Here is an 18,668-nt window from a genome sequence, read left to right as displayed (position 1 = left end):
GTGAAGCTGAAGCCTCGTCCTGATTGTTTCACCTGCTGATGTTTAAAGTCAGAGGAAAACTTTCACTTTTATGAAAATGGGCCAATTATTATCAGCTTCAATAATGAACTCTGACAGCAGCAGCGCTGACGTTTGGATCAATTAACAAAAATAAAAGAACTGACAAAACGTCAAAAACATCACTTTTGCTCTTTATCACGTTTTTGTGTTTTTTTTATTATTATTATTTCATATTATCATATAAATAACTTCACCTGCTTCTTTATTTGATCTCATGTCTCTGACAAGGTGAAGTTTGAGAATCATCACCTCTTTGTGTGTGTGCGCTGCTGTTTCAGCACACACACACACACACACACACACACACTGACAGTGTTGTGTTTTATAAAAATAGTTTGTCAACAAGTTGCTCGGTTGTTGTTTTTGTGTCTGAGCTGTGAATTTTTGCAAATGAGCCTAATTGTCAGGGGCTAGAGTTGGTTCACACACACACACACTGGTTTCCATGACTTCAGAGGACATCACACTGGAGACTTAAACCTTAACCTAACTTTAAAACATGTCTTACCATAAAACATTTTTAAAACATAAAGTGTGAACAGATTTAGGTCCCCACAACATAAGGAATACCAGGCGCACGCACACACACACCGACAGTGTAAAATAGTTTGTCAACAAGTTGCTGGTTTTGTTTTTTTTTGTCTGAGCTGTGAATTTTCGCAAATCTTGAGCCTAATTGTCAGGAGCTCACACTCTCACACACACACACACACACACACACACACGTCTGGTATAAGTATTATGGGTATGAATTTTCTATCACAAACAGTCTCGGAGTTAGAGTAATGAGAACAGGACGGTCACAGAACCGGTTTCAAACGTGTCTTCACCTTCAAATGTAGTCATTTTTTTGTCCCCATCATGTGACTGTGAACAGATTCAGGTCCTCACAACATGAGGAATACCAGTCACACACACACACACACACACACACACACACACACACAGAGAAATCTTCAGCTCATCAGACGAACATTAGAGCCGCGTAGAGTTTCAATAATAATATTTGTCACGGTAGAATTCTCTTTAGCTTCCTCTTAAGGGAAGGGACATCAATAAAACCTTTCATTTGTTTGACTAAGTTAAGGGTGTGCAGGTGTGAGTTAAGTATCCCCTTAACTGTTGAGCAGGGAAGCTGTGAGTCTGGATGCTAACTTCAGCGCTGTGACAGATTGTGAGCGTTTACCTTACACATGAGAAGCACCAGGGGGCAGTGTAAGGCTCCGATTTATTCAGTCTGTCAGGTTCTTGCCATATTTGCTCCTGATCTCAGTGGATTTAAAGTGACAGTGAACTCTTACAGCTTGAAACTGACACTGTTTATTTTTCCTGCCAGCGTGGTGGCGCGAGGACGAAAATCTCTGCTCGGCAGTAGAAGTTACATACTGTGCATTTAAGTCTACGATATCTTATGTTTCACGTCTTTATCTCACAGACTTTTCCAACAGGAAACTGAAGTTTGTAAACTCACTCACTCTCCCACACCAAAGTCCAGAGAAAAAAACGGTGATTTTAGCTGCGGGGACACAGGAGCTGCTGGTCCTCTGCTGCCTCGTGTGGTCAATTTGTGTCACTGAGGTCAATCTGAACAAAGGATATCAACAACTCCTGTGTGTGTGGTCTCTGTGGGGTTTGGTGTGGGAGAGTGAGTGGTTTACAGACTTCACTTTCCTGTGAGATAAAGACGTGAACACGTTCTATTCATATTCATGAGCCATGTAATCCTCTTAGCTCGTGTCATAACAACATCTTCTCCATCACTGCTCGTGTATCTGAGCTTTGTTTGACGTCTGTGTGAAGTTAATTATTATTAAATGTCATTATTACACATGTGGAACTAGAGTTTCTTTTATAGAATGAATTAGTTAATTAGTTTTTTTAATAATGATTCCCTTCATTGTTTTATATTATTATTAATTGAAAAATGTCCGTCACATTCATGTTGTCACACAGCTCATGGCGACGTATGAAGAAATGAACTGATAATAGATTTTACACTGATGTTAAAGTGCTGACTTTTACATCGGAGATTATATATATATATATATATATATATATATATATATATATATATATATATACACATACACACACATATGTCTATATATATATAGACATATATATAAACATATATACATGTATACACATACACACACACGCATATATATATATATATATATATACATATACACATATACATAGAGAGAAAGATATGTATATATATATATATATATATATATATATATATATATATATGCGTGTGTGTGTATTTAATGAATATGTTGATGGGGATTCAAACTAGCAACCCTACAGTTACAAGCCCAAATCCCTTCCACTCGGCCATGGGCTACTCCGGTTTTTTGTGTAAGTACATAAGAAACGTGTTTGTAATCATGAGAGCAACAACTGTACCAGTTTGGTTCAAATTGGAACAACTGTGTGCGACCTTTAAAAATTTAGCATTTAACGCAATTTTGACTTTGACTTTCTCTCGTGTCAAAAATTCCCCAAAAACTCCTCAAGAAACTGGAGCGAGCCTCACACACTCATCAAATTCCGTCCAGATGTGATGACTTTTGTCTGACTATGACTCAACTTACGCCACTATCGCATTTCCCGCCGACCCGACCTCCGTCCGAGGTTTTATGCACGTTAACGACCTCAAAAATGAGCGCAACATCTCAACAGGAACAACAGAGCCGTGCTCGGGTCCTAATGAAAGTATTGTTGTTGTTTAAATGTCAAACTTAAAAAAAAGTGGGTAGATCACACACGGGCAACATAAGGCTCTGGGGCCAGATCTGGACAGCAAGCCAGTTTAACCCGGCCCACGACGTCCTCACAGACGGGTTAACTCGAGTCTAAGACTTAAGTGGATTTTATATCAGAAAATGACTTTTGTTACTTAAGTACAGTAAATGTAACTTTTACTTCAGTAATATTATCTAAAAAAAAGTGACTTTAACTTCTACAAAAGTAATTTTCTGGTCACAAACTTGTACTTTTAAATCAAGTATCACCTTTAAAGTACTTTAAACACAGACGGTATGAAGTCATGGAAAACTATGTGACTGACACCAATGTCTTTAAACTTTTATTTTGAAATAGTCCTGTATCAGGGAGGTTTACAAATTTAATGATTATTGTTTGTCTTTAAAAGTATTTGTGTTATTTCTCCCTCTGTTCCTGACGTTTGACTAAAAACCAGCTCTGACCTTTTCCTCTCCGTCGCGTCGTCATTCTGAGTTTATTTCCAGGGAAAAACATTTTTTTTTTTAAAAGGTTCAGGGTCAGGAAATGCTCTCATAATGAGAAAATACCAGAATATGAATATGAAATGACTTTTATTATTCTTGTTTGGTGCGAGTCAAACCTCTCGAAGCTATTACATGGGTTTGAGCTCAGTGGACGAACAAAGCATTAGAGTATTGAGAGCCTGGAGGAGGAGGAGGAGGAGGAGGAGGAAGAGGAGGAGCAGCGAGGTCCCAGCGGTGCTCCAGCTACAGCACATGAATATTACTGTTCACTCACACGACTAAATCAAGGAACTGCACTTATTTATGCTTTTAATAAGGTATTAAAGCCTCAGAGGAAATTCTTTATTGAGGTGACGAGTGGAAAACTGCTGCTGCTGTTTTTGCTGCTGCTGCTGCTGCTGCTGATCTTTTTATTTTTATTTTTTGTAAATAATTTGGTTGTGGCTGTTAAAATATTGTGACTGAGGATATGACAACGAGGAATAATAACAAACTTCATTTAACGTAAAGGTTCACGTAACGTGCAGAGAATGATTTTTTAACATAATGCAAAAAACTCTTCATATTATTTACTTCTTTAACTTTGTTCAGTTATAGAAAATGAAATTTGTGCGATGATTCGGATTTATTGTGATTTTTTTAGCATCAATAACGGTGATTTTTTTTTTATATCAATATATATCATTTTAAAAAGCTAATTTCCTGTGCTTAGTACTACAGGATGTGTGAGTGTGACTAATATTAGACCTGGTCCTAAGGGTGAGTGGTAGTTTTTGCTCTTGTCGACGCCATCGTGTCGTTTGTTTGTTTTCCACTAACAGTTTATACGTCGTCTCTTTATACTTTAGAGTCAAAGCGCGGGGAGGACAACAAGTCTGACTCTAGTCTGACTAAGTGTATACACGCAGGATTAATCAGACTATGAGTCGCCTATTATGTGTCCCAGTATGTTAGTCCGACTAAGACCCTCTTGAAATTAGTCGGACTAACATGTTTACATGACATTAAGAAAACTGAATTATTGTCTTAAAAACGAGCGAAATTCATATCATTAAAAACATAAATGTACATTTTTGGTATGAAGCTGTATACTGCGCCGCGGTAATTTAAATAAATCACATTCACGGTTTCTCACTTGAATATTAAAATAACAGATGAAACACGGATCATGATGAAAAATCCTTTTGGTGCAGTTTTTTCTGAGCAGGAACTCTCGGCGGTCTATAACTTATTTTTAAATCTAACTTCCTGCACTCGGGCCACGTTCACGGAGACATGTCATCCATCTCTGTGAGCCTGCGGCTGCAGCTCTTCCTCCAGCAGGAGTGGCCGCGGCGGCCGAGGCTGTATTTCAGCATCGCTGAAGTGTTAACGTGCGTGGAGAATTCCCATGAAGGCTGAGGGATTATGGATTTTGGCCTCTAAGCTGCCTGATGCCCAGCGAGGATGACTGTGAGCGTCGTAATCTTCAAACAGCACGCAGAGTGATGAGTGGGCACCGAGGAGTTCCACTCACCATCCAAATGTGTTCCAGCAACTTACTGGTGAGGGTGAGGGTGAGGGAGGGGAGACGATGAGAGGATGAGGGACAGAGGGAGGAAAAACAGCGTTTGGTGCAGAAATGGAAAGGATCGACTCAGTGACTCCTTCAGGCCAGAGACACTTCTGATCCTGTGACCTGTTTTCTGCAGCAGCGCGTGTGTGTGTGTGTGTGTGTGTGTGTGTGTGCGAGATCATAGTGGAGCGCCGCCGATGTAAATGTCATGGTTCCTCATCACCAAACATAACTGCAGATGGAAAAAGTCAAGTGAGCCATTTTTGGGGTCAGGGCGGACGAAGCGTCACGACCACAGCTCGAGTCCTGAAAACACTTCTCTGCCGAGACGCTCCAAAAATGTTAATAATGATCAGAACTAAACTGTGGTTATTTTCTGTTACCCGTCAAAACTGGTACGACGGATCATTTTTGTAACTCACAGCGGTTTAGCTTCTTCACAGCTAACTTTATCACCTAGCGTTTAAGCTACGAGCTTCTTTGTGCTGCGTTTACATCAGAAGTCAGAGGGTGAAACTGGGAGTGACGTCACCGCCGAGTTGAAGGTCGGTAACGTTGCTCCGAGTTGGAAATCCCACAACTAGCAGCTAGCTGAAGTGAAATGAAACGAGTCATCACACAAGTGAAGCTGCTCAATGAAAATTTCAAGGTCAGATGGACGGGTGATCAACCTTTAGTCACTAGCTTCTAAGCAACTAGCCGCTAGCTTCTTAATGACTAGCAGCGTGTTTCTTAATGACAAGCAGCTAGCTTTTATGCAACTAGCTTCTTTACGACGCGTTTCGTTTACATCAGAAGTCGGAAGTGGCAGTGACGTCAGCTGTAGTTGCTAATAAAGTTAACCATGTTAGCTTAACAATATGGGTTTTTGAAAATTTAAAACCCATATTGTTAAGCTAAGGATTATTTTCTCAATTAATCCATTAGTTGTTTGAACCATAAAATGTTTAAAAAATGTTGATCAGTGTTTGTCAAATGATGGAAATAATGATTATGTTCTCAAATGTCTTGTTTTTGTCCACAAACCAAAATGATTCAATTTTGAATGATTTCCTTGTTTTTTTATAGAGCAAAGAAACCAGAAATATTCACGTTTAGCTTGTCTTAATGGTTTAGAAGAAAACTCTCAAACTGAAAATTGCTTGTTTTTCCTTAGATTTTGTCATTTACTTTGACGTAAACCTGTCTGATGTGTTCTGATGTAATCCAGAGAAAATCAGCTACTTTGAGGAAAAATACTTAAGGGTACGTTTGAGTCAGGAAATGTCGGAGAGAAACAATGGTGACGCACGTCTGTGCTCGATATCATGAAAAGGAATTTCTCCGTCCTGGTCCTGAATTGAATTAAACCCCAACAGCGTCACTTAAATTACATTAAGGCTCTGATTGTCTTCCTGTCTTATTTAAGTCAATTCTACTTGCTTTGATAGCATCTCAGAGACGTAATTAGACGAGGACGATCAGATGAGGTGAAGGACACGGGACTTCATGGAGACGATATCTCCTCCAGAAAGGAGACGTGTCCATCTATCAGCTGGTATCAGAAGACTGGAGATAAAGTCGTGGGTCAGGGTTTGAGGACGACGTCCAGAAGAAGTAGAGAAGATCCTAAATAACCCTGAGACGACAACACACTTGTTTGTGCTTTGATTTAAAGATGAAATTGAGGTCAATCTAGGTACAAGTTGAGCTCAAGATGTTTAAGGATCAAAGTTTCATCAAATTAAACTGGACTTAAATCCCACTTTTCAAAAACAAAACAATAACGTACAAAGTTATAAAAGTAAAAGATACAATTCTGTCGATATACAAATGCTAACAACAGTCTTTTAATGTTCTAAACTGTTTTGATGAAGCTGCTACGATGTTTCTTCCTCACGTCTTCAAACTCTCGTTAACGACTTTGTGAGACTCAATATTCTCGTGGGAGTTGATTGTAGCCGTCACACAGCTCTTAGCAACTAGCAAATAGTTGTAGTAGCTAGTTCTAGTAACTAGCAGATATATGTACCAGGTAGCTTCTTACCTGGTACAGATATCTAGCTAGCTTCAAAGCAATTAGCAGCTGGCTTTGGCATATAGCTTCTTAACCATTATCGGAATAATGGCTAAGAAGTAGCAGCTAGTTTGTAAACAGCTAGTAGCTAGCTTTAGCAGCTATCTTCTTCTCAACCTGCACATGGCTTTAGTTTCTTTAATTTTTATTTTACTGATAAATGACTTCACTTCTCAGTTCCAGATGATTTTTGCTGAAACAGTAAAAACTTAACTGAACTATTTTTATATTTTTATATTATTTAACTCAAAAACACAACTGACAACAATAGTCGTTTTACTGCTTTTCTCCATCTTCTTTTTCACTTTTGCTCAAATTTTCTCCATGAGTGAAAGTAAATTATTAATTTAGTTCTGTGTTAGAGAAGCTTTGGAGAGCTAATACACGTCAAGAAGAATTCATATTTATTATGTCTAAAAATGTTCCTTTATATATCAGGCCTCATGTTTTCTGTGTTTCAGTTAAACACAGTGATGTGTAGCTGAAATCCTCACCTCTGTGTAATATGTGTAATAAAATGTATTTAAAAAAAAAATAAAATAGGATTCTGGTCTTTTCTGATATACATAGTGAAGGTATGTAGTGATACCTTTATAAATGTGGCTTCTTTTTACTAATGAAAATGAACGTGTAGACTAAACTAAGAATTGTATCACATCAATTCTAAAATAAAGTCCATAAATCGATGTTCAGCCCTGAATCTAGACTTTAATTGTCTGTCAATGGTTCAGTGAAGCAGCCTGAGCCGTTTTCTCTCACACACACACACACACACAGTGTCCACGGTTAAAAACACAGGTTCATCAGTTCACTGTGTGACAGGAAGTTGCCCTCGGGCGGTGAGTGAGTGTACACAGCAGCAGTCGACGAGTCTCAGTCTCAGTACAGTGAGATGAAATAAAGTGTAGCAGCAGATAAAAGCTGCGGGGCCCCGACGCGCTGTCTCTGTACTACACTGCCATCTGCTGGACACACACTGAGAGAGAAAGAGCAGTCTATTGTAAATGAACTGAATGTTTTACAGTGTGTGATTGTTATTTTAATAATGTTATGTTTCTTACATTTGTACTCTAAACTGTGCTACGCCAACATGGAATTATAAGACCTTAAAAACACCGTTAATTTCACCTCTGTTGTTTTTCCTTTCCCAGTAAATCAGTAGTAAACACAGAAGTGTTTCATTTAACTGCTACGCTGTGTTTGTGTGCAGAAAACGCCACGTTGTGATCGACTGATATAGCTATAACTTCCCATGTAAACAGACCACAGCATTAGCATTAGCTCTTTTCTTGAAAGTGAGATTTTAATGGATTTAATTTAATCTAAATTCAGTTTTAACTAAACGTTTAATTATATATTCATCTGTTTACTAATTTTAGCTGCAAGCTTCGTAGCAATTAGCATCAAGCTTCTTAAGAACTAGCAGCTTTGGCAAGTAGATTTTTCACAAATAGCACCTAGCTTCTCAGCAATTAGCCTCTGTCTTTAGCAGCTAGCTTTTACATTGAATTTTCATTTAAATAAGTACAATAGAATTATACATTTTGAAAATAAACATTAAATCAATATCACAAGGCTGTAGAGGAGGGAATATTGTTATAGATAATGTGATTGTCTGCTGAAATGTATTTATGTAGAAAGATCATTTTTTATACATGTAAATTAAATGACATGAATAAGAATTAATAAAACGAGTAGTCATTTTTTCCTTCCTCACTCATTAGTTTTAAAGCCATCAGACCTGTTTGCACGTGACCCTCATGTGTTCACAAACACACCTGCCTGATGTGTTTGCGCGAGACAAACCTTAGAAGGGCCAGTGAGCGCAGAGTGACGTCACGTGGGCTGAAGAAGCAGCAGCAGTGACACACACACACACACACACCGTGGGCCTGATGAGGATGAAGACGTTTCTTCTTCTTCTTCGTGAGATCAATCGGCAGCAGAGGTATGTGTTATTACGACACGCGCTCATTTATATTCACGTATTCATGTGATTATGGTTGTGATGACAGAGTTAACGACGGAGGGAAATCGCTGCTTGTTCCCGCACAGTGCTGTTTCTGAAGGCGTTGTTTTGTCTCACACACACACACACACACACACGTCCTCGAGAACACGACGACAACGATGATGATGATGATTTTAAATCTTCACATCATTGTAAAACATGTCGTGACGCTCGCGCTGCGCGTTTAACGCCTCCACTCATTTATTCATGTTCATGCAGTTGGATTTTTTTTTAATTGATCGGATTACATGTGACCCGCTCAGTTATTCCGATTACTGTTGTTGTGAAACAGATGTAAACGACTACAACGTGATTTATTAAACGCGAACTGTGAACAAAAAATAAAAATGTTATTATGAGCAACAAACACACGGAAAATCAGAAATTCTTTAAAAATATAAAAAAATCCCCCAAATCATTTAAATGTACGATCTAATATAATAAAAAACAAAAAACACCAACAAATGTTAAAAAACAGTCGTTAGAGTCAAACTGGATTATTTGTTCTGAAAATATGAACAAAAAAGTTTAAAAAACATTCATATATTAATCTTGCTACGAGGGTGATGATGTTGCTAATAACAACGTAGCTAACTTACTTCACAGCTGATGTCGCAGATGACGTAGCTAACTCATGTCACAGCTAATGATGATTGATTGACATTCATTGCAGCTGATAACTAAGCTAACGGTGCTGCTAACTTGCTTCGCAACTGATAACGTATCTAATTTGCTATGTAGCTGATGACATAGCTAATTATGTCGCTAATTTGCTGATGGTGGTGCTAACTTGTGTCACAGCTAATGATGATAATGTGCATAGGAGCTGATAACGTAGCTAACAAAGCTGCTAACCTGCTTCACGCCTGATGTCGCAGATGACGTAGCTAATTTGCTATGTAGCTGAAGATCTAGCTAGCTTGCTTCACAGTTGATGATATTGTTGCTAACCTTCTTCACGCCTGATGTTGTCGCAGATGACGTAGCTAATTTGGTATGCAGCTGATGCCGTAGCTAATGATGTTGCTAACTTTCTTTGCAGTTGATGTTGTAGCTTATTTGCTTCGCAGCTGACGATGATGTAGCTAACTAGCGTCACAGGTGATGACATAGCCAATTATGTTAGCTTGCTTCGTTAGCTTGTTGATGTTGGTAACTTGCATAGGGGCTGATGACATAGCTAACTTGCATCACAGTTGATAACGTAGCTGTTAACGTGCTGTTTTTATTCGTGTAACTTTAATAAACTACGTTGTTTTCTCCACAGCAGATAATCTGGAAACATGGAGGGAGGACATTTGTGAGTAAATGTCTGTCTGACCTCACACTTTACGATAAATAAAGAATATTTTCTCAGTGTTTTGTGTTAAACTCCTCCTCTCGTGTCGCGCTCACAGCGGTTACCCTCGCGACTACCTCGACCGCTTCATCCAGAGCCAGGATTCGTCCGTGGTCAACAAGTTCCAGCAGAAATTCTGGAAAACCAAGCAGACGCTGATCCGAGTCACCGGGAAGAAAGAGGACGAACATGTGGTGGCGTCCGACGCAGATCTGGACGCCAAACTGGAGGTGAGGACGAGCTGCGGCTGCGAGTCTCGTTCACAGAAACATTAACAAACACTGGAGATGTTTTTCCCTCAGGTCGAATCCTGCACTGACTAAAATTACTTTTTGATTCACGGCATCAGCGTTTTGCTCTGAGGCTTCACGTTCTCTGACTTTATTCCACCACAGAGGAAATTAATCTCCGAAATCTGTCTTTGATCCAGACTAAATCTAGACGAGCCTCAACCTGACGTCTGTGGCTGTGATTTCACAGTTAAAGGATTCAAATGATGTCAAACAATGACCTTTAGTGTTTAAAACACAGTTCATGTTTTAGTTGGACTAAGACAATAATTTGGTTTTCTCCTTCATAGTCTGATTACTCCTGCATGTATATGCATAGTCAAACTAAGAGACTGGAGTCAGACTCGGCGACTGAAGACGTAGCTAATGACGTAGCTAACTTGCTCTGTAGCTGATGTTGTAGCGAATGGCTTATCTGCTTTGCAGTTGATGACTTCGCTAACTAGCATCACAGGTGATGACATAGCTGCTAATGGTGCTAACGTGCTGTACTCCACGCTTCATGTTTTTATGCGTTTTTAAACTTCGGTAACAAAGACCGTCCAATCTAATCCAATCCAGATTATGCTGTTGTTTTGATGTTAGCATGTTGTTGTGCTCCTGCAGGTTTTTCACTCCGTCCAGAGAAGCTGCATGGAGCTGCTGAAGGTCATAGAGCAGTACCAGAGGAGGATCTGCTGTACGTCTCTAACTCATTTAGCACCATGTGAACAGAGCAGCGTAATCTTCATCATGTCTTCTGTTCAGTTCTGTCTCAGGAGGAGAACGAGCTGGGTCGGTTCCTCCGCTCTCAGGGTTCTGAGGATAAAACCAGGGCAGGGAAGATCATGCAGGCCACAGGGAAAGCTCTGTGCTTCTCCTCCCAGCAGAGGTAACATCAAAACTACGACTGTAAATCTTTTATGAAAGTAAAATAATCCCGATTTCTTTGAGAAATTGTTGTTTTGTTTTTTTCTTGCAGTTTTGAAAAAAATGACCTAAATGTGTCTTATTACAGCTTATTTTATTCACTGTCACAGATTGGTGTGTTGAAGAAATTCTAAGGTATACATTCTTAAAATCAGATTAATCAAGTAAAGGGAGATTCATTTAAAGTAAAAATGGTTGTTTTTCTTCTGAAGGGAAATTACAGAGTGAAATATTCCAGCCAAGCAAATTTTGTTTACACCAAAAATATTTTGCTCATTTTTAAAAGGGGTCTGTTTTTGCAGTGTAATAATCGTCTAACTTTAAATCCTATTGATTTCTTTATTTCACTTTTGTTTGTTTTTCCCTTATTTTATTTTACGATGTAAAAACCCATCGTCAGAATGTTTTACTTGAAACAAGAACACTATAAGAATATTTGGCTTATTTTTGGTGTGGTTATTTTTTTTTTACAGTGTAATAATCTTGAACAATTGACATTTAATGTTCAAACCTTTTATGATATATATTTTTTAAATCATAAAAAACATTGGCAGATTATTTTTTTAAACAAGGACATTTGAATAAATGTAAGAATATTTAGGGCTGGTTTTTTTTTACAGTGTGATTGAATTTTACGGCCTGAAAATGTGAAGATTATTAAAAAAGCTGTAGTTTCTTCATCTCAAACGTGTTGATGAGTGTGTTCTGAGTCTCTAACGCTGCGTCTACAGATTAGCTCTGAGGAAACCTCTGTGCCGCTTGTACCAGGAGGTGGAGACGTTCCGCTACCGCGCCATTTCTGACACGTGGCTGACGGTGAATCGTATGGAGCAGTCGAGGACCGAGTACAGAGGAGCGCTGCTGTGGATGAAGGACGCGTCTCACGAGCTCGACCCCGACACGCACAAGCACATGGAGAAGTTCCGCAAGGTTTGTGAACACAAACACGGAGACAGGGATTCTCAGACGAGGAAGTGTGCGTCGTTACGACGATAAACAAAAACGATTCACAACAGTGACGAGAAAAAAAGTACATGAACCTTTGAGTCTGTGAGTCAGACTTAAAAGTTCTTTACGTTTATGTTCAGAACAAATGAATGACAAAGTAAAAGATTATAAAGTTACGAGGTTTCTGAGATCTACAGACTCAGGTCAGATAGTCGAGCCCAGAGTTCAAACGGAATATGGTGAAGCAGCGTTTAACCTGTGATTCAGTTATGTCAGAAATCAGAGGGGGGAGTATCCCACGCTAGCATTGTTAGCAACACTAGTCGACACCATAGCAAACAGCATAGCAACAAGTCTACGCTACACAAGTTAGCTACGTCATCTTTGATCAGTGATGTCATCAGCTCGTCAGTGAAAGTTGAATCATTTCCATGTTTACGGTTAAAAATTAAACCGTTGTAAATTAAATACGACAGAACAAATGAACAGTAAAGAGTAGTTTTTGGTACCAGTGGCAGCCATTTTATAATCTCTGTGTATAATCTCTGTCAGGGTTAGTGAGGTCACTCCAAACTTTCAAGGTGGAAAAATCAGGAATAAAAAATCCCAATGTGATCCATTTTCCTTCTCAAACGATCACGACCAATTCCAGAATTAATCACAAACAAACTTTGTTTTAAATTTGTGCGTAATATTCAATTCCTAAAGATAGTAATTTAATAAAATACAGGACTAATATTTTGCTCATTTATTTGGCGACACCAAAAATAATCTCCAGTGACCCACCTGTGGGTCCTGAACCAGTGTTTGGAAACGACTGCTCAACATGAACCGTATCAAAGAATAAAGAACAAAGAATCATTTACACATATGTGTGTATGTATATCATATATAAGTATGTATGTGTGTATATATATATATATGTATGTGTGTGTGTGTGTGTGTGTGTATATATATATATATTTAGATATTGTGATTTGCGCGTTACAAAGACAGTTAAGTGTGGGAGGGAAAGCCATTACAAAGTTCTGCCACTAGAGGGAGCAACACACAGGAGGATAACCACATAATGCAGCAACAACCAAGAACTGTTTGTGTTTTCTTTGCTCCCAAATCACGTGACCTGACGTCACATGACCTGAGACTCTGTCACCTGTTGTTTTATCGCAGGTTCAGGCTCAGGTGCGAACGACCAAAATGAGCTTCGACAAACTGAAGAACGACGTTTGTCAGAAGGTGGATCTGCTCGGGGCGAGTCGCTGCAACCTCCTGTCGCACGTTTTAACCACGTACCAGGTACACACTCAGCGTTTACACCTAAATAATCACAGATTATTATTATGTTATTATGAAAGGATAAACAAATAAATAAACCGATAGTGTGAGCCTTGTAAATGTAATGTAAACACATTTCTGTTACATTCAAATAGAATAAAGCTTGTGACACTTAAAAAACCACTCACTCTCCCACACCAAAGTCCATCACACAGACACACAGGAGTTGGTGATCCACTGCTGCCTCCATCACTAAGTTCAAATGTCTTATTTTGTCACTTCAGTGTTTGAAATCCAACGTTCACATTGACCTCAGTGACACAAAGTTACCACACGAGGCAGCAGAGGACCAGTGTCAGCTAAAATCACTGATTTTCTCTGTGAGGTTTGGTGTGGGAAAATAAGCAGTTTACCTTTTTTTTGGTTAATTATTTTTTATATAGATCGTGTTTGATAAATGAGTTATTTAAAAAAAAAACTCTTGCGTAAAATGCAGGTGTTCCGCTCTACACGAATCTTAAAGATAAACAATAATAACTTTTACTTTTTTTTTTAAATTTATCTTTTCCATTTTATTTATTTTCCCCAAATCTACAGGTTTGTAGAAAAAAAATTAGCAGTACTAAAAACTGCCACAAGAGGGAGCCACACACCACTCAATGACCCCTAACCCTAGATTTACTTAGGAGATAACATTTTATAAAATATTGTGTTAATGTTGCGATAAAACAAACATGGTGAGTCCTTTTTGGTTTTGTTTTAAAGACGACTCTTTTACACTTCTGGGAGAAAACGTCTCACATGATGGCGGCGATTCACGAGAGCTTCAGAGGCTGTCAGCACTACGACTTCTCCACCCTGAAGGTCAGAGGTCACAGCACCCGCTCCCTGTGTGTGTGTGTGTGTGTGTGTGTGTGTGTGTGTGTGATAACCCGTGTTGTTGACGCTGCAGGAGCCGACGGACAAACTGCTCAAAAAGAGAGGGAAGAAGAAAAGACGAGAAGAAGACGATGATGGAAAGAAAGACGAGAGCAGAGAAGAACAGTGAGTCTGAGGAGACCTGGACCCTTTGTGTGGATAAAAAAGCTGATAAAATTACATTTTCTCTTAAACTTACACAAATATATTTGCAATATAGTAAATGAAGTGTCTTCTCACGTGTGTGTGTGTGTGTGTGTGTGTGTTGTCTTTAAAGACTCATCTCACTGGAGAGAGAAAACAGCAGCGATGACATCAGAGAAGGTGAGAACACATTAACTTCACACATGACGGATTTATTCTAAGCTAAAAGATTCAGAAATTATTATCATATCAAAATTAGTCACATTTTGTCAAAGATTTTGCCTCAATTTGATAAAAAAAAAGCCAGATTTTGACAAAAATATCCACATTTTGTCATAAAAATAACCACTAACATCAAAATGTGTAACTTTGACTTAAACATTTGCCCAAAATGAGAGTAAAGTTTTGTAAAATTTGCCACATTGTCATAAAAGTTACCACAGGAGTAAAAACACTGTCAAAGATTTTGCCACAAAACTTTGCCATAAAATAAAATAAAATAAAAGCAAATTCTGTCATAAAATGAGCAGCTCGTCATTAAAGTTACGACAAGGAAAGAAATTGCCACAATTTGTTAAAAATTCACTAATTTTTAACTAAAATGTGCCCAATTTTGTCAAAAAGAGCAAAATGTCATCCCAAAATTAACCTCGTCATAGAAAAAGACATTTAGTTAAAAATTGTTCCATTTACAGTATAAAATGTGCCACTTTATGGCTACTGCACATTTTTATCTTTAAACATTAATGATGTGGATCCATTTATAATAATCAATAAACACCAATATTTTAAGTTTTTAACATTAAAAAATATTAAAGTGATTGTATTAACAATTGTATTTAGTTGTAATTGAGTTAAAATAATAAACTGGATCAGAGGAATAAATAAATCTTTTAATAAGTCTTATGTTTTTTTAATTATTTTAACAAAATGTTTTCATATATACATACATATATACATATATATGTATACATATATACATATATACATATATATATATACATATATATACATATATATATATATACATATATATACATATACATATATATATATATATATATATATATATATATATAAATAAATAAACAGACATTTATTAAAAACGTCATATGACACCAGTGTTAAAGGACAGATGACAGAATGAATTCATGGCTCACGTGTTGATGAATGGTCCCTCATGTGCAGACGTGGACAGAGAGCAGGACAGCATGACTTTACTCAACCAGATCCTGGGCAGCGCCGCCGTGGACGAGGGAGACTTTTCCCGAGAGTGGACCGAGGTGTTTGGAGACGCAGAGGACGAGACGAGTGCGTCGTCAGGACGACCGGCCGAGACGCAACAGACACTAAGCTCCTCCTTCTTTCTACCGTCTCAGCTTCTGGACCAGAACCTGGACCACCTGACCTCCTCTGTCTCAGGTCAGGACAAGAACCTGGGTTTGTGTTTTTAAAACTGGGTTTAGAGGGACAGGTCAGGTTGTTCTGAGGACATAAAGACTCGGATAATTTTTTAATTTTTAGCTGGCGGGGACACAGGAGCTGCTGGTCCTCTGCTGCCTCGTGTGGTCACTTTGTGTCACTGAGGAAAATATGAATTAAATATTTCAAATGCAGAATTCACAAAATAACATATTTGAACTTAGTGATGGAGGCAGCAGTGGATCAACAACTCCTGTGTGTGTGTGTGATGATAAAATCACCGATTTTCTCTATGGACTTTGGTGTGGGAGAGTAAGTGAACCCCGCTGATAAAGGATGATTTGATTTTTGTTTCCGTGACGAACTGTGATGATTTTAACAAGCGCCTCCTGCTGACTGACCTAAGATCTGCGTCTCCATTTCAGACTGGGCCAACGTCGCTCCACAACCAGGAGCCCAGACGACAGACGTGTCACCTGGTGCCGGTCAGAACCCGTCTCAGCCGACAGGGAAAGGTACGACTGAAGACCGCTGTGGCTGGTTTCTCATCCACTTACATGGGCTGAAGGAAAGATTATTTTTATTTTATGTTTCAGTGTCTTTGGAAGACCGATTGTTTGAGTTAGCGACACAATCAGCTGTGACGGTGCGGTTTAGAGTTCTCATTGGGCCTGAAAATTACAACCCGACCTGGCACAAAATCCCTGAACCCCCCCATGTCTCTCTGAATACATTTTCCCATTGATCGAAGCGCAGTGTTTTCTTTGCTGTTACTGCTGCTGTTGTTACTGCTGCTGCTGCTGCTGCTGTTGTTACTGTTGTTACTGCTGTTACTGCTGCTGCTGTTGTTACTGCTGCTGCTGCTGCTGCTGCATCCGCAGCTGGTTGAATTTGGGCCACAGGAACGTTGTGGCTTTGTGGAGATCAGTGATTGGCTCAGCACACAGCAGCACAAGATGCAGAGTGGGATATTCTGTCTCCTCCAGTTCACGCTGAGCATCATAAAAGGCTCCAACAATGACACTAACATGCCCAAAGTGTCGGGGGTTGTGCACACAGCGGCGTCAGGTCTGCCCCTCTGCACATGATGAACAGCGATGACTCACAACAAACATCACTTACAACCTGCAACAAATGTGTTTTATGCGCGGAAAAAAGGCCCGTTTAGAACTCTCTTACAGTTCATGCCCGGCAGCAGAGGACCAGCCTGAGACGCAGCGAGAACGTGACACAGATCAAAGGAAAATGAAAAAAAATCACTCCATAAAATCTACATTAAATTATGTCTACAAGAATCTCAAGAATACGTTTGTCACTTTATCTCATTATGAGACAGAAGTCTGTAAACCACTCACTCTCCCTCACCAAAGTTCACAGAGAAAATCAGTGATTTTAGCTGCTGGTCCTCTGCTGCCTCGTGTGGTCACTTTGTGTCACTGAGATCTGAACAAGGAATTTTTAAAGCTGAAGTGAAAAAATAAGACATCAGAACCTGTGATGAAGGCAACAACTCCTGTGTGTGTGTGTGTGTGTGTGTGTGTGTGTGTGTGAGAAGTCTCACAGCAGTGAATACATGTTGAAGTTATTTCAGACTAAAGCCGGTGTTGATTTAGTTCATTTTAACACTGAACTTTCACTTTAAACTCTTTTTATTTAACAGACAAAGTGGGGACGTCCAGAGACCTGTCAGCGTGGTTCAACCTGTTTGCAGACCTGGACCCGCTCTCTAACCCCGACGCTGTCGGAAAAACCGACTCCGCGCACGAACTCCACACTGCATAGATCTGTCTGTCTGTCTGTCTGTCTGTCTCAGCTGTGACGACAGAGTGAACGTCTTTGAGAAGCCTGTGATGATGTTCGCATGGATCTGACCTCAGTGTGTGAGTGGAATACGAAGCCTTTGACATTCGCTGCCTTGGAGACGTCGAGTCTCGCGTAGCATTCGCTCTTTATTCACCGTTCTCAGTGTCAGATCAGCAAAACTGACAAAACCTCTTTGGTGTGGGAGAGTGAGTGGTTTACAAAGATCGACATAGATCGGCCTGGTGAACGATGAGTAAACTCTAAATCCTGGATTGGATTCAGGACTGGACTTCCCTTCTTCAAAGAGGTTTTAATGGGTTTTTTTTATGATTAAAAACATGAATCGCTGCATGTTTGTTGCATGTGATTATTTAACATTCTGTAGTTTACAGTGTGAGGTTTGATTATCATTCATTAAGATTATTATACAATTCCCTGTAACAGAGTGTGAGTTTATTTATACTTGTGTCGTTGTTGATGATCAAAGCCATAAAAACCAAATATCAATAAACACTTTTGACTCTTGTTTGTGTAAAAGCGCCTGGTGATTATTATTTCATTAGTATTTCATTATTTACACATAAATATATATATATAAATAAATACAGAAATAATTGCAGAAATATGACTATATACATATGTGTGTATATATAAGCTGTATATACACACACAGCTATGCAG

General features: G+C 39.0%; 1 protein-coding gene across 3 annotated transcripts; it reads left to right on the top strand.

Annotated features, from left to right (window-relative positions):
* Window positions 1–8,656: 8,656 nt before the first annotated feature.
* On the top strand, window positions 8,657–17,988 carry ica1 (islet cell autoantigen 1). 3 transcript variants are annotated; one of them, XM_058646754.1, is made up of 13 exons: window positions 8,657–8,876; window positions 10,210–10,239; window positions 10,337–10,508; window positions 11,175–11,247; window positions 11,316–11,439; window positions 12,209–12,407; window positions 13,596–13,721; window positions 14,466–14,564; window positions 14,653–14,744; window positions 14,896–14,942; window positions 15,951–16,202; window positions 16,610–16,699; window positions 17,845–17,988. In XM_058646754.1, the coding sequence occupies exons 2-13, from the start codon at window positions 10,223–10,225 to the stop codon at window positions 17,964–17,966; spliced, it is 1,413 nt and encodes a 470-aa protein (XP_058502737.1). In that variant the 5' UTR covers window positions 8,657–8,876; window positions 10,210–10,222; the 3' UTR covers window positions 17,967–17,988. The 3 variants fall into 3 exon arrangements, with proteins under 3 accessions (XP_058502737.1, XP_058502736.1, XP_058502739.1); XM_058646753.1 differs by having other exon boundaries at window positions 8,658–8,876; window positions 10,207–10,239; XM_058646756.1 differs by having other exon boundaries at window positions 8,661–8,876; window positions 10,207–10,239; window positions 15,951–16,184.
* The last annotated feature ends 680 nt before the right edge of the window (window positions 17,989–18,668 follow it).

The sequence above is a fragment of the Solea solea genome, chromosome 13, assembly GCF_958295425.1.
Source record: "Solea solea chromosome 13, fSolSol10.1, whole genome shotgun sequence".
In the NCBI taxonomy this organism is placed as follows: domain Eukaryota; kingdom Metazoa; phylum Chordata; class Actinopteri; order Pleuronectiformes; family Soleidae; genus Solea; species Solea solea.
The sequence above is the reverse complement of the archived record's forward strand: the minus strand, read 5'-3'. Positions and strand labels throughout refer to the sequence as shown.